At 45.6% G+C, this 21721-nt stretch overlaps 1 protein-coding gene across 1 annotated transcript in view; it reads right to left on the bottom strand.

The window, feature by feature from the left end:
• Positions 1-21721, bottom strand: part of nsfa (N-ethylmaleimide-sensitive factor a) — a 294195-nt gene that overhangs the window by 67620 nt on the left and 204854 nt on the right. Inside the window, exon 17 of the mRNA XM_085966605.1 lies at positions 19217-19296. Within this exon, the coding sequence (XP_085822731.1) occupies positions 19217-19296 (80 nt within the window). The remainder of the gene's footprint in view (positions 1-19216; positions 19297-21721) is intronic.

The following is a 21721-nucleotide window of genomic DNA, read 5'->3' as shown; positions in this document are numbered from 1 at the left end:
GCACTCACCCTGCGCGCTGACATCTGAAGCCCGGGCCTGCTTGCATTTCCTGTCACAGGCCCGGTTCAGATGTCAGCGCGCAGTGCTTACCTGATCCAGCGGTGTAGTTAGTGCGATGTGCCAGCTGGGATCAGGTGAGCACTGTACAACCAATCAGGGGAGGGGAAGGTTCATTCATGAGTTTGAGAGTAAGAACTGTCAAACTCATGAAAACTACGGGGGCCCAAAACACTATTTAAACTTTAAATAAAAATTTAAAAAAACATCCCAATCATTAAATTAAGTATAAATAAGTTTAAAAAAATAATTTAAACAATAATTTTTTTTTTTGAAAAAAATAAATTTTTAATAAAGGGTCTAAAACTAAACTTACCTTATTGTAGATTCTTTAAAATAATAAACCTGTGGAAAAAAAAATTCTAAATTGCACTAAAACACCACTTACCTGTAAAAATAAATACTTACGTGTGCTTTTTACAAGCGTAAAGGCCGGAGGCCTTTACACATGCGCAAATCCCCCAAAACAGAAGAAATCCAAGACGCACGTGCTGCCCCCTACAGCGCACGCGCTAGCCTCTTCACCTCTTGGGTTAGAGGAGAGGAAATGCCGGTTTTCAGCGCATGCGCTGTGCATGCTGAAAACCGGCATTTCCTCCGGCCAGACGCGCGAGTACCCCTTCCGTACTCACGCGTTTGGGGAGGAATTACTGCCCCACAAACTCTGTTTCTCTCTCCACGGATGCTGCCTGGCCTGCTGAGTATTTCCAGCATTTTCTGTTGTTATTTCAGATTTCCAGCATCCGCAGTATTTTGCTATTATATATAGCCAATCCTAATTACTCTCTTGTTGCCAACTGTACTCCGCATTCACCAACATGCTTCAGAGCCCACACTCAGTCCGCTCAAGCACCAGTACTGTTGGTGCAAATGGCTGAATGACATCGCTGTTACCACCATGCCCTTCAGCAAAACAATGAAATGTTGTTTTTCTTCACTTCCAAACAGTTTTTTTCATGCCTCTTGCAAGTCTAACCGACCATCATTGCCGCTTTGCTGGCTTCATCCACTGACACACTTGGCCTCATTATAGCCATGGAACTCAAGTGAAACTCCACATCTCCCTTCATTGCTAAAACTGCCCAAGAAGCTTGGTTCCTTTTTTTGTGCCAAACATAACTTCTCAGCAGTTCTCAACTCTCTAGAAAGTGCAGGTCCATCCAAGACTTTGCTCTTATTTGCAGAGACGCCTACCCCGGACGCACACTCCTAGGCAGAATACAAGAACAATAGGTGATCCCTTTCTCATCTCTAGGCCCCAAACTCTCTCCTGTCACAGTCTTTCCTACTTCTATTTTAACTGATACTCCCATGGTCAGTGCTCCTTTAAACTTTACTTTCTTGTTCCTTCAGAGCTTCAAATAGGTTACCATACCCAAGCAAGGATCTACTTGCCTTAGAGGGAGCGCAATGAAGGTTCACCAGACTATTTCCTGGGATTGGCGGGGGGGGGGGGGGGGGGGGGGAGAGAAGGGGATTGTCGATAGGTTTTTGGATACGAAGGGAAATCAAGAAATATGGGGATAGTGCGGGAAGGTGGAGTTTACGTAGAAGATCAGCCATGATCTTATTGAATGGCGGAGCAGGCTTGAAGGGCCGAATGGCCTACTCCTGCTCCTATTTCTTCTGTTCTTGTACATATATTTCCTGCTCTCCACATCCCCACTCTGTTGAAAGTCCAGGTTCACTGCGTAATTGGTTTAGTTGGCAGTGCTCTCACCACTGCATCAGAAGGTTGCGGGTTCAAGCCCTACTCCAGGAGTTCACTAACACAATCCCCACCGTTTAAAAGACTTGCATTTATATAGCGCCTTTCACAACCACCAGACGTCTCAAAGCGCTTTACAGCCAATGAAATACTTTTTGAAGTGGAGTCACTGTTGTAATGTGGGAAACGTTTAATGTTCATAGTGGGCGCATTGCTGTTAACACGATTTGCCTGCTATAAAGCAGTGCACAGTAAAGCCGCAGAGTGTCGAATAACAAGTGTCAGTAGCCAATTTGGCTTCTGGCAATAGAAACATAGAAGATAGGAGCAGGAGTAGGCCATTCGGCCCCTCGAGCTTGCTCCGCCATTCAATGCGATCATGGCTGATCATCCAAATTCAGTACCCGGTCCCTGCTTTTTCCAAATACCCCTTGATCCCTTTAGCCTTAAGAAATATATCCAACTCCTTCTTGAATATATTTAATGAACTGGCCTCCACCGCCTTCTGTGGTAGAGAGTTCCACAGGTTCACCACTCTCTGGGTGAAGAAATTCCTCCTCATTTCTGTCCTAAATGGCCTACCCTTTATCCTTAGACTATGTCCCCTGGTTCTGGACTCCCCGACCATCGGGAACATCCTTCCTGCATCTAGTCTGTCCAGTCCTGGCAGAATTTTATAAGTTTCAATGAGATCACCTCTCATTTTTCTAAACTCCAGCGAGTACAAGTCCAATCGACCCAATCTCTCCTCATACGTCATTCCTGCCATCCCAGGTATCGGCCTGGTGAATCTTTGCTGAACTCCTTCCATGGCAAGAACATCCTTCCTCAAATAAGGCGACCAAAACTGCACACAATACTCAAGGTGTGGTCTCACCAAGGCCCTGTACAACTGCAGCAAGACATCCTTGTTCCTGTACTCAAACCCTCTCGCTACGAAGGCCAACATACCATTTGCCTTCTTAACCACCTGCTGCATCTGCATGCTTACCTTCAACGACTGGTGCACAAAGACACCCAGGTCTCGTTGCACTTCCCCTTCTCCCAATCTATTGCCATTTAGATAATAATCTGCCTTCCTGTTTTTGCCACCAAAGTGGATAACCTCACATTTATCCACGTTATATTGCATCTGCCCAATCACCCAACCTGTCCAAATCATCCTGGAGTTTCTCGACATCCTCCTCACAGCACACACGCCCACCCAGCTTTGTGTCGTCTGCAAACTTGGAGATATTACATCTAGTTCCCTTGTCTAGATCATTAATATATAGTGAATAGCTGGGGTCCTAGCACCAATCCCTGCGGTACCCCACTAGTCACTGCCTGCCATTCGGAAAAAGACCTTGTCCATGTAGGAGTCATCAACATCCTAAAGTGGACAGGGACACAGTACTTTGACAGAGGATGGAGAAAAGGCAATCCAATCCTGCAATCTGAGCAATGGCCGGTAAATATGTGTAATCCCGTCACTCAGCCACTATTTCACCATGCTCCCCATACAAACAGTGCACTGCAGTACTGAGGCACGAGACACTCAGCTTCTCAGCTGAATAGTTACCAGTACAAAGTGAAAGACATTTAACAAACACTTCAATTTGCCCAAAATCAGTGGAGCTTTAAAAAGAGAGAGGATTAGGTAATTAAGGTAATCGTACTTTTAACTGGGTAAGAAGAGCTCATTGAATTGCCCAAAATAGCCGGCACTTTAATACGTTGTAAGCGGTGCCTTTGTAATTGACTGCTATTGTGATGGAAAATGGTTAGCGTTAATTGCCTGGTATAGACGGTTACCTACCAAATTCGCGGGCAGTATAAATGGTGGGGACTGTAATCTAGACTAGCACTTCAGTGCAGTACTGAGAGCGCGCAGTGCGAGAGGTCTGGTGTTTCAGACAAGGTATTAAATAGAGGCCCCATCTATCTGCTTGGATGAACAAGATCCTACGGCACAACACAAAGATCAGGGATTTCACCCAATGTCTTGGCCAACACTCATCCCTCAACCCAACACCAAGCCGGTCATTGAACAGACTTGGCTGTTTGTGAATCCTTGCCGTGTGCAAAATAGTTGCTCCCTTTGCTTACATAATAACCGCACTTGCACTTCCAAATGTAATTCATTGGCAGTGAAGCGTAAGGACTTCCAGAGGACAGGAAAGGCGCTATATGAATGAAAGTACTATCCCAGCACCTAAAACTGGATTTTCTCTCCTTTCTCAATCTTTTCAATTTGGCACACTGCGTTACAGGCTTTAGTCCTTCACCTTGGTTTCTGAATAACAATCTGGAGTTGAATCCTATCCTGTACGCTACTGCGTCATACATCACTCAAATGCTACAGAATAAAATGCTGCAATTGAAAATTCCAGTGGGCATTGTCTTACAAGATGGCATCTACACGAATAAAAACAATTAAAAATCATTGTGATATAATGTCCAGTTTCTAGAGGATGGCACGTGTCTGTCGACACCAGATCGGGTTTTACATCAAATTCATTCTGACCGTTCCCGGGTCAGTCTCACAGAAACACAAACTGTAAACTAAAGAGAGAGTTGACCTGCACACTTTACCACAATCCATCACCCTACTCCAAATAGAGAAAAAAAAATGAATATGTAAAAGATCTAGAAATAATTTGATTTAAAAATTAAATTTTAAAAAAAAGGTCAACTTTAAATAAATCCAAAAAAAAAGTTCTTTAACATGAGGCAGCACGGTGGCATAGTGGTTAGCACTGTTGCCTCACAGCGCCAGGGACCCGGGTTCGAATCCGGCCTCGGGCGACTGTCTGTGTGGAGTTTGCACATTCTCCCTGTGTTTGCGTGGGTTTCCTCCGGGTGCTCCGGTTTCCTCCCACAGTCCAAAGATGTGCAGGTTAGGTTGATTGGCTATGATAAATTGACCCTTAGTGTTAGGGGGATTAAATACGTGGGGTTACGGGGATAGGGTGGGATATGTGTTGGTGTAGGGGTTACGAGGATCGGGTGGGATATGTGTCGGTACAGGCTCGATGGGCTGAAATGGCCTCTATCTGCACTGTGGGGTTTCTGTGATTCAGCTCCTTCATTTTCCAAGTGGGATTTAACCTTCCTGTACAAACTGAGCATCAGTTTGCTAGACTGAAATCAACATCGTCAGAGAGCCAACAGCAGTGGGGAAGAAGCTGGTCTGGAGGAGCAGTGGGAGTAATTGAACCCCGAAGTGTTTATTGAATGGCAGACCGGTTGCACCGACAGCCCAGGAATTACTGCGTATAGCAGCTGATGATCATTCCCAATATGTAACCTTCACTCCACGGTGTTGTCAAAGCACCCCCCCACACAACCAATAACCTTTAAACAATGCGCCTATCGGCTAAACGCTTTGTCACAAAACTTGCCGAAACTCACGCCTTTCCACATATTGACTCTGTGTACCATTAGTCTCGCTATCAGTCAACCATGAGGAACAAAATTCTGTTGCCAAAATTTCTCACCCCTCTGTCCTTGCTAATAACAATAGTGCTCCAAACCAACATACTCCGAACCTGCAACTTACAACATGCCAGGAGTACAAGTGAGAACTTTTTGAGTAACAGCTTCACATCATCAAACCATAGCAGAATCATGTGTACAAGTCCAATCACAGGGTGTGGGCGAAAGAGGAAGAGAGGCGGTGTCCCTGTGCATTATAGGTGCAGCAAAATCGTGTCCTGTTCATAAATATGATCTTGATCTGACTACCACTAGCACAAAGAGGAAATCACCCTCTATTTGTCAAACTGAAGGTACATTTAGAACGGGTATACAGAACTGGAAACGATTTGGCAGTTCAGAGTTTTATAAATCAGAGCGAAACCGTTAAACACGACTTCTGCTAAATGCTCCTCTGTCCAGCGGTTTAGATTTGTGGTGCAATATGTACAACCACTTCACAATGCGAGAAATTGCCTTCCTGAAAATTTCCAACGCTCATTATATTAGTACAGTTTAGAGAAATGTACATCATTCAGCTGCACAAAGACAAAACCATTATAAAAAGCATCACTGATGCTTAAAAAGAAATTAAGATCCATTTCTGCAGGACAAACTCCATGGTGGGTCTATAGTCCACAGTGTAAAAAGGAGGAGAGGCATTCACTCTCTGTAGAAGTGGATCTTACAAAAGGTTGAAACACAGTCTAAAGGTCTCGAGGGTCTTTATGGTTTTCCCTGGAGGTGGCTTTTTTTTTACTTCAGTGGGCAAATTACCCACTGCTGATTTCGGAAGATACTCTGTTATAGAAAAACATGTTGCTGTGCTGTAAGCTGCAAATGAATCTTGGCGAGTGAAAAAAAAGGCTAATAAAATTTTCTAGTTATTTCTCCTCGTCGCGCTGTGCTCTGTGTGACCATGCATGCAGATTAGCAGCCCACACAGGCACTGAGAACGGGCACTGCTCATTTCAACCAAGGTCCTTTTCTCTCTCGCTCGACTCCCCGTTGTGACCGCCTTTTCACTCTCACTCCCAGCCCTTCCACAATGTACAAAATAGTCACAAACACAGAGCATGGCGATTGTCTCCGCACATACACCCAACTGAGTGTGCTGTTTTTAAAAAATGAATCCATCCCATTAAATCACAATGATCTATAGTCCTGATCGACACAATTGCTGTTATTTTACATATATAAGACATCTTGTGCTAAACATTTCCATCCTGGACTGCTGGGGCGGATTATACACTGCCCACTATATACAATTAACCTCTTTGAGTGCAACATTGAAGCAACCAAGACCAAAATACAGATTATAACAAGACTTTAGTTTATTCCAAGAATGCAGTGAATAAAGAGATGCTCTATGTCTCTGTAAGTTTCCCTAATTCTGCTTTTATGATGCTCAGTACAGAGAAGAATAACTGACTATAGCTGGATGAATGGTAATGATCCTGTGCAACTGTTCAGGAAAGTGAAGTGTGTGAAAATAAGCCACATTTTAACTATTCGGTGCTGTTCTGCATTCAGTTCCAAGAGATGTAACTACCCAAAGTTATGAAGAATAAAATTAGAAACTCGGCTAACGGAGGGGGTGGGAGGGTCTGAGGACAGCGAAAGAGGAAGCCGTTATTTGCATATTTAAGCAAAATGAAAATCAAAACTTTTTAAGCAGTAAAAATTTACAGATAATTTGTGACTATTTTTTAAAGTGACTTCAGCTCTGTCCAGTGGATTCAATACTGAGACCAAGACACCACCAGGCAAGGCTTTGTACTCAACCTTACTTGGTAACAGCGAAGAACATCTCCCTTCACCGATCATTTCAGCCCCCTTCCCAGCCTCACACAATAATTCTTGAATAATGGACAAGCAAGTCTTTTCGTAAGGCAACTCTGGAAGGACGAGATCATTACCAGATAGCGAATCAGCGAACTTTTATGCCGTTGAGGAAATAGAATGAGTAAAACTAGTTGATCTTCCATGGCACTGCTCACATTGTACGGATTGGGCTCTGATCACTTAGCGCACTTGTGGGCAGTGCTCTGATCAGAAGAGTCCGTGCTCTTGCTCGGCTTACACCACCCTTCGTCTCCCTCTACAGGTTAATTCCCGCTCACCAGTTCATTATCCCTCCTCTCCACACCCCTGTTGGCCTGGTCACTATCTGGCTTTACCCACCACTCACTTCACTCGGCATTCAAAAAAATAATCCAAGTCAGGAACTCCGTTTGAGCTGATTAAGTTGAATTTTTTTTCCTTTTGAAGTGAACTTTCTGACAGAATAAGTTGTTGGTCGAAAAGCAGCTTTGACACAGCTGTATGAGCGGGCAGGGCAGGGGGGAATAGTTGAGGGATGTAGGGGGGAAAATTTGGTTGCTTTGCGCCTCCTGTTAGCGCCCAAGCGCTAACTGGGTGCAAAGCAGTTAGCGCCCGGGTGCGGCGATGTTAGTGCCGCTTGCGAAATTGACCAGTTGTCTTGCGGCGGCGCTAAGCACTACCGCCACGATTTCCTGTGCCTGCAGATCGTGACATCAGTCAAGCGTGCAACGTCCCGGTACAGCCCCAGACCGGATATTGAGTCGCGCCCCTTGGCGCCTGCCGCTAGGAACGACAGGTAGAGGGGAATGTTTTCAAGTCGGGAAGGGGCTGGGGGAGCGCTATTTAAAGGCGGGCGCTTCTTGCCTTTTCTTGTCGGCAAAATTTTTGGTTTTAACGCGGTCCTAGAGTTTTGGCCCTCAGCGCCACTTTTGAGGTTCCTAAGTGCCGAGCTCTTTCCCAGGGTCTATCCATTAGTGCTCCCAACACAATTGCTTTAGAGGTCTCTCCAGGCTGAGATTCAAGGCTGCAATGAGCAGGGAGCGCCTGGCCAGCAAGATGGCCCCTCCCCTTTAAGAACTGGGCGGCGCCAGTCTGCCTGGCTTCCATGGTAATTGGCGTCGCCTCAGCTTCGGTAGCGTTCTGAGGTAGCGCCTCGCTCCCTGATGTTTGCGCCTTGAGGTGTGTAGCGCCTGATTTAGCGCTCAAATCACCTCCAGGGGCGATAGAGGCAAACTTTGCAGTTGGAGGCGATAATTAGCGCCAGGCGCTAAACTTTGCGCCCGGCCGATATTAGCGCCCCAAAATGGGCGATACCGAATTTTTCCCCCCGTAGTCTTTCTTTGATTGATGATGTGCCACTCAAGTTAAACCTCGGTATACCAAGCTGAGTTGTGAAGTATCAGGGCATTCATGAGGTCCAGCAGGGTGGTGTGCCATAAGAGGAGCTGTTGGCGTGACTGGAAGTTAAGATAGGTAAATAAATGCATGATGTAATGGGGTGGAAAGGAAATGTCATGGCAGCTCAGAAAATGTTTTTCTTACAATGTGATTGGATGGAATTTTTTTTTTTTTTTTTTTGCATGGGAGGATATCAGGGTCAAAAATCAAAATTAGGGAAAGGTTTTGTGCAATAGTAGAAAATAAATTAGAAGGGAGAAAAACACTGACTGAAACACAATGAACTGATTAAGAAAATGAACAGAGCTCAATAATCATACCAGACATGAGAAAAATTAAAGACAGGGTCAGGAATTAATCTGTGAAACGATGTACAACACAATTACACAGCTACAAGCATCTGCACTTGTGTTTTGACTATTATATCTTCATACGGTACAATTCCCCACTCAAATTCTCTCAGGCCAACATCTCCATAGATTGGCATGTAGGAAGGGCACACGAGTTACCCGCACACTTGAAGTACTCAAACAGAATGTTTGAAAAAAATTACTGTTCTATTTCCAAGAATAGACTTTAAACTCTCGGACACCTCAAGACTGAAATCGAATCTGAAGTCGAGATGTAGGCTGCACAACCCATTCAGCTCCCTTTTGAATGTTTGCAGCAATCTGCACTCACTGCGCGTTCTGGCAACTTGGTCAAAAGATTGACAACGCTCTGCGAAAACAAGTACCTCCCAACATCTATGCTTACATAAATTAAGCTCATGGCCCCATGTCCACTGAAGCCCATCTAACTCAAATAGTATGGACCAAGTCTGATCATATCATTATTTTGAAGACCTCAATCAAATTTCCTCAATGTCTACATTTTTCAGGAAGCTGAATGGGTTCCCGAGTATGGCCAACATAACTGCATTTAGAAGGGTATTGGGGGAGGTGTGTCTCAGTCAATGTGGTCTACTGGAACTTGTTCGATTGCTTTTAGGGGTCAAATAAGAATTTTTCAGAGTTTTTCCTAAATTGGCTCATGGGTTTCCCCCCCTTTTTCTGCCTTTGCCAGAAGATAGCATGGCTGTGTGGCAACACTGTGAAACACCCCAGCTCTCAGCCTAGGGCGGTAATTGAGAGCTTTAAAATATGCATCAGTTGAGTGGCCCTCCCACGCATCTTTCCCAGGGCCTTTATATATCATCCACCATGCAAAGGGGCCAAAGTTGGGCGCAGTATTGTAGATGAGGCCTAACCAAGGCCTTGTATGGAGACAAAATAGCATTTCTGTTTTATATTTCGTGATCCTGACAATACATTCTAATCCTCTATTTGCTTTTTCAATAGCAGAGCAACAGTAGTACGTTGGCAATTACAAAGATCATCCCCTTGTGGTCAGTCTGGCTCGGACCTACCCTGGGACGGAGAAAGTATATACAGACCTACAATCGCCAAGGCCCATGCCAGACACTAGTGTCGCAGCGATCTGCCATTTACTTTTGTCCCTAAAAGGCACAGAGCGAAACCCAGAAGAGGAGCGGTGGTGCCTCCATTAGCACTGGTGCCAGGTCATTTACATTACAGGTTATCCGATTGTGCTTTTGCTATTGGAAACAACCTTGTAACGTAGTAGGGCACTTTATATTTGCCAAATCACCTTTCTCCCTACGTTACAACAGCGACTACACTTCAAAAGTACTTCATTGTCTGTGAAGTGCTGTGGGACATCTTGAGGTTGTGAAAGGTGCTATATAAATGCAAGTCTTTCTTTCTTTCCCTGTTCAGAGAGTAGGTCCAGGTCAGAGGCCAGTAAACCTCATTTTTAAATAACAGCATTTCATCCTAGATTTCGAATTGCTTAGGAATAAGATGCTCAATTGCAATGAAGCTACAGTAGGGTGAGCACGCGCCCCCATTTTCCAGGGACAGTCCCTGTGAGGTTGAGGTACTATGTCCACAGGATAATACCCAGCTCACAAAGCTCGCCCCCAAACTGTACCCCTGGGCAGTGAGTGTACTCGAGCTGGCAGTTTGCAGCTCGCAGACTAAGTTAAACAGCTTGTACAATGGCCAGAGTGAATCACTGCGCATATGCCACTGGGTTGTTATGAGTTTCTGGCCAGGCTCGTGCTGCTGGACGGGCAGTGCCGGAGTGCCTAGGGGCACAGCAATCGGAGCGGGCGAGGGAGAGGCTGCGGGGAAGGCCCTGGTCACAGTCACCAGGGGAAGGGGGTGAATGGGCTAATCCTAGACACTGTGGGGGAGTCAGGTGTGACCCCAGTCACAGGCAGGGTGTTGGGGTCAAGTGTGACCCCAGTCACAGAGAGGGGGCAGGGGTCAAGTGTGACCACAGTCATGGGGAGGGGTGCGGGGGGGGGTGGTCAGGTGTCTGAATGCGCTTCAATGGTGTGGAGTCACATCTGCGGTAATTATGTGCACAGTTGTTTTGCATTTGTAGTGTATGCGTGCAACTGTTAAAATATAGGTGGCTAAAAATTTTTGCCTCGCTATGTCGCACGACCTACATTTTCCATCCTGGCTGCTTTGCTGTGCTCCCACCCTGTGTGTTCCTGGATTCGGTGTAGAAAATATGGTCACCCTAAGCTACAGCTTTCCAAGTGCCTCCTCATAAACCTAGGCTGAGGATTCAACAAAAAAGTTCTTGATGACACCAGGGTTCGACATAGGACTTGGATCACGAGCGGATATTTCTGAACAGAAAAAGTCAAGCCACGCTGCTCTGCAGCAAGCGAGTAGTGAAATACAGGGGGGAATGTTAACACCCAGAAATGGGTGGGTCGGGGGTGGGTTAAATGTTCAAATTTTTAAAATCTGAATTCCGACCTCAACTCACCCACTTCCGCGTTTAATGGAGGCGGAACAAGGGACGGGCAGCCAACCCGCTCCCAGGAGGCGGGATGGCAATTTAAATATTTTTAATACGAGGCTGGCAGCCTCTGATTTAACCCGCGCCGCAAGTTTTACTGTGGCCGGCCGGGATTCCCGGCAGTTGAAGGAAGGCAAGGACAGCTTCAGAGAAAAGGTAAGTGCTATTACAGCACGGCTTGTGGGCCAGGAGGAGCAGGAGTGCTTCACCCTTCCCCCAGCCCCCCCCCAAAGCTCTGCACCACCCACCCACCGCTCCAATACAAAGATCCCGAGGGTCAGGGATCAGTTAAAACTCTGCAGAATGCGCAGAAACCCGGACTTCCCGCACTTCCCCTCCCCTCCGGCACCGCCTACATAACTTGCCCGTGTTAATATCCAGACAATTAATTCTCACTACCAATTTCTGTTCCATATCAACGGGAGCAGTGGGCATAGTGATACTGGACAACTGTTTTATTTAACTTGTTTTTAAAAATAACACTCATTGGATCTCATACAAAAGGGGAGTTATCCCCGGTGTTCTGGCCAATACTTACCCTTCAACCAACATAACAAACAGATTATCTGGTCATTATCACATTGCTGTCTGTGGGAGCTTGCGGTGCGCAAATTGGCTGCCGCGTTTCCCACATTACAGCAGTGACTCCACTTCAAAAAAGTACTTCATTGGGGGTAAAGCGCTTTAAGACGTCCGGTGGTCGTGAACGGTGATATATACATGCAAGTCTTTCTTTTTCCTTTTCATGCCAAAGGAGAGCAATAAAGCTTAAAACGTAGAGCACAAAAACAGGCCATTCTACAACTGGCCCATGCGCCACACAAGCCTCCTCCCTCTGTCACCTAACCCTGTCTGCAGATCCTCCTTTTCCTTTCTCCCTCATGTACTTATCTAGCTTCCCCTTAAATGCATCTATACTATTCACCTCAACCACTCCCTGTGGGAGCGAGTTCCACATTCTAACCACTCTCTGGGTAAAGAAGTTTCTCCTGAATTCCCTATTGGATTTATTGGTGACTGTCTTATATTTATGGCCCCTAGTTTTGGTCTCCCCCACAAGTGGAAACATCTTCTCTACGTCCACCCTATTAAACCCTTTGATTATTTTTAAAAGACCTCTATTAGGTCAGTCCTCAACCTTCTAGAGAAAGGAGCCCCAACCTATCCAGTCTGTCCTGATAGTTAGAACACCTCAGTTCTGGTATCATCCTTGTAAATCTTTTTTGCACCTTCTCCAGTGTCTCTATCTCCTTTTTGTAGTATGGAGACCAGAACGGTACACAGTACTCCTAAGTGTGGTCTAACCAAGGTACACCCTGGATATGGCTAAGTACCACAAACAGCAATGAGATGAATGACCAGTGAATGTGTCTTGCCGTGTTGATTATTGGACAAATGTTAGTCATGACACCAGAACTCCTGGCTCTTAATAAAAAAGGTGCCAAAGGATCTTTCACACCCACCTGAGTACTTGGTGTAATGTCTTATCCAAGAGAATGCTGCACTCACTCAGTGTCAGTCTAGAACATGTGCTCGTCCTGAAGTGGGGCTTGAACCCAGAGCCTTCAGGCACAGAGCAACAGTTTCTGGCCCGAATTTTATGCTTGCCCCAATTGAAAATAACTTGTTCCAGAAAGTAAGTCTCATCTTTATTTTATTAGTAGGACCAAGACTGCTTTGCTCTCTTCTTCCGTATGTTGGAAATACTTCATGCCACACTGAACCATCTCCTTAAATCCCCAGTATTTAAATCAAAACTCATTGACAGGACGTTGAAAACTGTGGAAAGACAGACAGAAACACACAGACAGAGATGGACATTTATATAATGCCTTTCAAGATCCCAGGACGTCCCAAAGTGCTTTACAGCCAATAAAGTGGTCACTGTCGTAATGTAGGAAGCGCGGCAGCAAATTTGCACACAGCAAGGTCCCACAAACAGCAATGAGATAATGGCCAGATCATCTGTTTTTGGTGATGTTGACTCAGGGATAACTATTGACTAGAACACTGGGGAGAACTACCCTGCTCTTCTTTGAAATAGTGCCATGGGATCTTTTACATCCACCTGAAGGGGGGCAGACAGGACCTCGATTTAACATCTCATCCAAAAGAGGTACCGGTGCCTCTGACAGTGCAGCACTCCCTCAGTACTCGATTAAGCTTTCCTTCTGCCTACAATCTATAGAGTTCAAAACAAGTTTGGGGTTTTTTTGCGTCACCCAACCACTACTTTCCGATTTACCAAATCTTTTCTCTTAATCTCTACAAGCTTGGCGACGTCCTACACAGTCACACCTTGCACTTGCATAGCACCTTTAACACAGAAACTTTGAGACGTCCTGGGATCTTGAAAGGCATTACATAAATGCCCATCTCTCTCCGTATGGTGTTTTTCTGTCTTTCCACAGTTTTCAAGGTCCTGTCAAAGTATGAATTGGAGTAGGAGATGGTGCAATGAGTTTTGATTTAAATACTGGGGATTTAAGGAGATGGTTCAGTGTGGCATGAAGTATTTCCAACATTAGGGAAGAAGAGAGCAAAGTAGCCTTGGTCCTACTAATAAAATAAAGATGAGACTTACTTTCTGGAACAAGTTATTTTCAATTGGGGCAAGCATAAAATTCAGATCAGAAACTGTTGTCTCAAAGTACTTCACAGGGGCAGAATCAAAGCACAATGGACTTTGGTCCCAAGTAAAATCAATTGGAACTTTAACAACATTGTACAGGTAATTCGCAGTAATTACCAACAAAACCAATAAAGTTAACGGCTAGAATACAGTGACATACAGGGCTCGAACATAATCATAGTCACCCAGCGAAGGGATTATTGGTTTCAATAACGCTCATTACTGAGCACCAATATTTTTTTCTGCAGCTGCTTCTTATTTAGTTTTACATCGATAAAACCTTTGTTTATAATCCCATCGGCTGACCTATAATTAACTGCACTTTGCCAGACGCCTGAACTTACTTGTAAGATTAAACCACTCATTAAATCCTAAAAAACAGACTTTAAAGCTTCAGTACTTCACAGGAGGCGACCCTTTTCTTTATTTTAAAACAAACTTGAACGGTGCAATTTGTTTTGATATAGTTACTGCCAGAGTCGCTAAAAATATAGTTTATTTTTAAAAAAAGTACCAAAAACCAGAGTTAAGTTCAAAGCCTCCCTAAATTGCCCAACAGTAAGTGAGGTCATTCTTTTTGAACCCCATGTTAGGGAATTACCTTATAACTGTACCAACAATACTTGTGTGTCATGACAATATATTGCTCGAAGGGTACCAGAATGTCCCAGGTTCTACAGCTGGTCAGTGCCGAGCTCGTTGCTCCAAGCAGCAGTTCAGGATGCCACGATTACCCTCGACACCCTTGGCTTGGGGGCAAAATTACGTTAGAGTTTCTGCTCCTGACAGTCATCCAATGACCCATGCCGAAAAGTGCATGTGCAGATGCCAAGGGACCGTGGGCAGCCCCCTGTAGAATCACCATTGGGGGTGGTGGCTGGCTCCTGTAGAAAGGCAGAGGGGCGGAGAAGTGAAAGCAGAGGGTGCGTTTCACTGCAGAGTATAAACAGCTGCAGGAGTGCCAGAGTGTAGAGGATGACGTACAAGGAAAGAAACTCATTGCCAAATATAACTTAGTAATATTGCCTTGTGTCACCTCAATACAGACAAAATAAACTAACATTGTTTATAGGGGAAAAAAATGATATCAAGCATCACAATGTGAAGCTAATTAAGGTTTGAGAAACACAGAAAATGAACAGTTGACGTTTGCGTTTTGCAAGAATTTAAACCAAAGAAGAAAGGCTTGCATTTATATAGCGCCTTACATGACCACCGGCCGTCTCAAAGCGCTTCACAGTCAATGAAGTACTTTAGAAGTGGAGTCACTGTTGTAATGTGGGAATCGCAGCAGCCAATTTGAGCACAGCAAGCTCCCACAAACAGCAATGTGATAATGACCAGATAATCTGTTTTTGTTATGTTGGTTGAGGGATAAATATTGGCCAGGACACCGGGGATAATTTCCTCGCTCTTCTTCGAAATAGTGCCATGGGATCTTTTACGTCCACTTGAGAGCGCAGACGGGGCCTCGGTTTAACGTCTCATCCGAAAGACGGCACCTCTGACAGTGCAGCACTGGAGAGTCAGCCTAGCTCAAGTCCCTGGAGTGGGACTTGAACCCACAACCTTCTGACTCGGAGGAGAGTGTGCTACCCACTGAGCCACAGCTGACACCTAGACTGAATGCCCATCGCCATGAACTTTGTACGCATGCCACCAATCCAATCCCCTTTGCCAGCCCCCGTCTCAGGTTGAAGCAAACTGTTTGCAACCACAGCATCCTATTTGACCCCGCGCAGAGCACAAAGACCGCCTGCTCCCACCTCCGTAACAACGCCCGTCTCTGCCCCGCTGTTGCCGAAACCCTCACCCATGCTTTTGTCACCCCTATACTCTACTATTCCAACGCTATTCTGGCTGGTCTACAGTCTCCCACCCTCCGCAAACCTCAATTCATCCAAAACTCTGCTGTCCGTATCCTCTCCCACACCAAGTCCCAATCACCCATCACCTCTGGGCTTGCTGACCTACATTGACTTCTGATCCCCCAATTACTAAAATTTAAAATTCACATTATTGTGCCTAAATCCCCTTCATGGCCTTGCCCTCCCCATCTCTAATGTGCTCCAGCTCTATGTTCCTCCAACTCTGGACTTTTAGCCATGATGTGGAGATGCCGGTGTTGGACTGGGGTGGACAAATGTGAGAAGTCGCACAACACCAGGTTATAGTCCAACAGCTTTATTTGAAATCACAAGCTTTCGGAGCGCTGCTCCTTCGTCAGGTGAAGGAGCCTGACGAAGGAGCAGCGCTCCAAAAGCTTGTGATTTCAAATAAAGCTGTTGGACTATGACTTCTCACATCTGGACTTTTAGACATCCTTCATTTCCCTTCACCCCAACACTGGCAGCTGTGCCTTCATTCATCTTGGCCCCAAGCTCTGGAATTCCCTCCCAAAACACTTGCACCTCTCCAGTTCCTTCTGCTCCATTAAGACCCTCCTTAATACCCACCCTTTTGCCCAAACTTTTATTCACCTCTCAGGAGTGTCAGCTGTGGCTCAGTGGGTCGCCCTCTCACCCGAGTCAGAAGGTTGTGGGTTCAAGTCCCATCCCAGAGACTCGAGCACAAAAATCTAGGCCGACACTCCCAGTGCAGTGCTGAGGGAGTGCTGCACTGTCGGAGGTGCCGTCTTTCAGAGGAGGTGTTAAACCGAGGTCCCGTCTGCCCCCTCAGTAAGAGACCCTATGGCACTATTTGAAGAGCAGGGGAGTTATCCCCAGTGTCCTGGCCAATATTTATCCATCAATCAACATAACAAAAACAGATTATCTGGTCATTATCATATTGTTGTTTGTGGGAGCTTGCTGTGCGCAAATTGGCTGCCACGTTCCCTACATGACAACAGTGACTCCACTTCAAAAAGTACTTCATTGGCTGTAAAAAAATTTAAATTTACATTCTCGTGTTTAATTGGGACATCCGGAGGTCAAGAAAGGCGCTATAGAAATGCAAGTCTTTCTTTTTTTATATCTCCTCTCCTTTGGTTCCGCATCTATTTTTCTGATTGCAAGCTCGGAAGTGCTTGGCATGGTTTGCCGTGTTAAAGATACTACATAAAGGTTAGTTGTTTTTACGGTGCAGTGACAGAAATCCAACCTCCTTCTCGAGATAGACACAGGACTTCACCAGCAGGCATCGTTGTGCTCCCTGTTGAGAGATATACGAGCTCCAGAACCAGCATTCCATGGCAGCACAGCACCGTTTTAAAAAGGGCAGAGGGAGGACTGCGTGCATTTGTGAGATCACTATATAGTACCAAGTGTTCGCCAGAGTAGAACGCCATGTAGAAAATACACAGGCAGGCCAAGAACTGCCCAGCTCACTGCCACAGGATATACAGAAGCATGTAACCGCTCAGACTGATCAAACACAAAGTGCTTTCACTAAACAACTGTATTACACGAGGCGAATTAAGAAACCTGGATTTTATTACACTGAAAAACTCAAAAGACTCCCTCACACCTTTGACAAGTGTTAGGAATCATCGGTCGAGTCATGCCAAAGGAAATGCTGCATTAATCACTGGTGCCTAAAAAGTGTTCCAGACAGTCACTCGAGTGTGCTGGCGGTGCTCCCAACTGGGTAAATGCACGTTTGACGTGGCACTGAGACACACAGACCATAATGAAAGAAAAGAAAGACAGACTTGCATGTATATAGCGCCTTTCACGACCACCGGGCGTCTCAAAGCGCTACAGCCAATGAAGTACTTTTGAAGTGGAGTCACTGTTGTAATGTGGGAAACATGGCAGCCAATTTGTGCACAGCAAGGTCCCACAAACAGCAATGTGATAATGACCAGATCATCTGTTTTTGTTATGTTGGTCGAGAGATAAATATTGGCCAGGACACCGGGGATAACTCCCCTGCGCTTCTTCGAAATAGTGCCATGGGTTCTTTTACGTCCACCCGAGAGAGCAGGCATCAGTTTCATCCGAAAGACGGCACCTCAGACAGTGCAGCGCTCCCTCAGCACTGCACTGACGTGTCAGCCTAGCTTTATGTGCTAAAGTGCCTGGGGTGGGACTTGAACCCACAACCTTCTGACTCGGAGGCGAGTGTGCCACCCACTGAGCCACAGAATGGTTCCAGGTTACATCCCAGATGTGTACCGAATATGCCATCAGCCACGACACTATATTTAGTGTCTCTAGATCACAAAATAAAAAAAGTACACAACACAAGCAGCCTCAGCTGCACAGAATCCATCCCCTCCAGTGGGTCGCACTCTCACCTCGGAGTCAGAAGGTTGTGGGTTCAAGCCCCACTCCAGAGACTGGAGAAGATCATCTTGGCCGACGCTCCAATGCAGTATTGAGAAAGCGTCACACTGTTGGAGGTGCCGTGCTTCAGATGAGACATTAAAAAGTCTGTCCTCCCAGGTGGACGTCAAAGATCCCATGGCACTATATCGAAAAGCGGGGCGGGGGGGGTGCTCCCCAGTGTCCTGGTCAATATTTATCCTTCAGCCAACATCACTAAAACAGATTATCTGGTCATTATCATATTGCTGTTTGTGGGAGCTTGCTGTGCAGAGATTTGGCCGCTGGTTCCTGCATTACAAGTGACTCCACTTCAAAAGGTACTTCATTGGGATGTCCGGAGGTCATGAAAGGCACAATATAATTTCAAGTTCTTTCTTTGGAAGCGTGAGTGGACAGGACCCCAGTCAGTAACTTGGCCGAATGGTATGTAGTCAGGGATTACACACATGCAGACAGGCCAACTTGGTTGAGGTGTTGAGGCCCTGTGGAACCATAATCATCAGTTGCCATCTTCAAGAAAGAGAAAGGGGCAAGGTAGAAAATTGGAGGTGGCAGGGAATCAATAGCTCAGCTATTAACTAGCGTGTACTAGGGGAAGGTAGGTATAATCATGGATTTACTGCGAATTTTACAACTGATTTGCATTAAAATCCATGACCATCTTGGAGACAAGGGGTTGCTGAAAAGTGTTTTTGAGGCTGAGCCAAACTGCGCATTCACCCTAGGGTCAAAGCAACACTCTGCAGGAGAATTTTCTTCAACATTACATAGTCAGATACATTCACTCAACTGATGCACAACATTCTCATATCCGTTTCACCCCTTGACGAAAGTAATTGCTCATTCTGAAAAGTATGAACCCAGCAACAGACATTGCATTTAGAAAAGTCCATGAAAAAGTCAAAAACCCTTGGAGTACCAGAAACGTAGTGAATTCATACAATAATAGGCATGGTTCAGTCATTTTATTTTAAGCTATGTTTAACTTACATGTGGAGATGCCTTTTTCAACAGGACCAGCAGTGCTTGAAGAACCAGGTTTGAGAAGCGTGGGCCAATAGGGACATAATCTGAAATCAAACAGATTAACATAATTTTTTTTCTAGTTTCTAATACCTACGCTCCCCTCCCCGACTCCTCAAAACGATACATTTTGATAGGAAGGAGGAGGAGGGGCAATACAAACTAAACGGTACAATTTTAAAAAGGGGCTGCAGGAACAGAGAGACCTGGGGATGTATGTACACAAATCTTTGAAGGTGGCAGGACAAGCTGAGAAGGCTGTTAAAAAAAAAAAAAGCACACGGGATCCTCAGCTTTATTAATAGAGGAAGAGAGTCGTCGTCGTACGTGTCCACACCGTTCCCTTTGGGGAACTGTATGAAGTGGTGGAAGGATTTCTGGCCGCGATTAACGCTCCTTCCGTGACCGTAACCATCTTCGTACCAGCCATTAGGGTGGTTAGTCCTATGGCGGGAGGGTTTTACGGGCTAGGAAGAGAGTAAAAAAGCAAGGAAGTTATGCTAAACCTTTATAAAAACAACTGATTAGGCCCCAGCTGGAGTATTATGTCCAATTCTGGGCACCACACTTTAGGAAGGATGTCAAGGCCTTAGAGGGGGTGCGTGAGATTTACTAGAATGGTACCAGAGGTGAGGGCTGTAATGTATATACCTTTAAGGGGGGGAACTACTTTTTACAGCTCATGTATACTGTAGTACCGGCAGTGACCACACCTGTATATAGCACTGAGTAGTAATCTGTACAGTTCAGTTCCAGAGTGAGCCACGTTGAGTAAACACCTGTTGTACCGTTCTCCTGCAGTCTGTGTCTTACTACTGACGGACACAACAAGGGCCTTCAGTTATGTCGAGAGACTTAAGAAGCTGGGGTTGCTCTCCTTAGAGCAGAGAAGGTTAAGATGAGATTTGATAGAGGTGATCAAAATTATGAATGGTTTTGATAGAGTAAATAAGGAGAAACTGTTTCCACTGGCAGAAGGGTCAGTAACCAGAGGACACAGATTTAAGGCGATTGACAAAAGAAAAAAAAGAGGCAACATGAGGAGACTTTTTTTTTTTATACACAGCGAGTTGTTGTGATCTGGAATACACTGTTTGCAAGGGTGGTGGAAGCAGAGTCAATGGTAACTTTCAAAAAGGAATTGGATAAATACTTGAAGGGAAAAAAAATTACTGGGCCATGGGGAAGAGCAGAGGAGTGGAACCAATTGGATAGCTCTACCAAAGAGCCTGCACAAGCACGATGGGCCAAATGGCCTCCTTCTGTTCTGTATCATTCTATGATTCTACGGCACACAATGTCCTTTCCCCTCAGGGAAGCCTGCACGTGTTAGCTTGATGCCAAGTGAGCAAGTGAAAAGGGGCTTAAACAGTCAGATGGTATAAAATAAACTGGGACTTGACCAATGTTCTTGAGACAGCCATAATACAACAAGCAATTCTGTGATCCAGTATGCAGCCAAGTTTACAAGGAGCACAGGTCTGGGCCCATGCTCCCTGCAAGCACAGCTCCCCTGGAAGTACAAGAGAGTGGCGTTATCCTTATAGCAGCATTTGCCGCCCATACAGAATCAAATACCTGACTTACACAAGACGTAGGAGCAGGAGTAGGTCACTTGGCCCCTCGAGCCTGCTCCGCCATTCAATAAGATCATGGCTGATCTGATCTTGGCCTCAACTCCACTTCCCTGCCCGCTCCCCCTAACCCTTGACTCCCTTACCTTTCAAAAATCTGTCCATCTCCACCTTAAATATATTCAGTGACCCAGCCTCCACAGCTCTCTGGGGAAAAGAATTCCAAAGATTCATGACCCCGAGAGAAGAAATTCCTCCTCATTTCCGATTTAAATGGGTGCCCCCTTATTCTGAAATTATGCCCCCTAGTTCTAGACACCCCCACGAGAGGAAACATCCTCTCTGCATCTACCCTGTCAAGCCCCTTCAGAATCTTCTATGTTTCAATAAGATCCCCTCTCATTCTTCTAAACTCCAATGAGTATAGACCCAACGTCCTCAACCTTTCTTCATAAGACAACCCCTTCAACTCCAGAATCAACCTCATGAACATAAAGAGCTGGTATTGTAATCTAATCAGATTGTGGGATATGGCTCTCCGAGTCCCATCACTGCATAGCCCAGAGACACCAAGGGCGGCTGTCTTGCTCCCAATACTGCGCTGGCTGGCTGGTAGCAAATCAGCACAGACCAGAGATTCTTCATGTGGGAACCTAGACAGCAACCGTTGGCAGACTATCTGACCACGCGAGGCAGCACATCCGAGCAGGAATTACTATACAGTGATCAAAAGCAAGAATGTTGACTCACATTTTAAACTCTTTTCTTCCCTCCCCTCCTAGCTCAGGGTCACCGAGAGCAATTGTACTGATACGTGGCAGAGATAATTTCGTAGAATGATATAGCACAGGAGGCCATTCGGCCCATCACGTCCGTGTCGGCTCTTCTGAAAGTTTCG

This window comes from Somniosus microcephalus, chromosome 24 (genome assembly GCF_052327205.1).
Source record: "Somniosus microcephalus isolate GS21.2 chromosome 24, FLI_Smic_1.0, whole genome shotgun sequence".
Taxonomy (NCBI): domain Eukaryota; kingdom Metazoa; phylum Chordata; class Chondrichthyes; order Squaliformes; family Somniosidae; genus Somniosus; species Somniosus microcephalus.
Note: the sequence above shows the minus strand (reverse complement) of the source record. Positions and strands in the feature narration are given on the sequence as shown.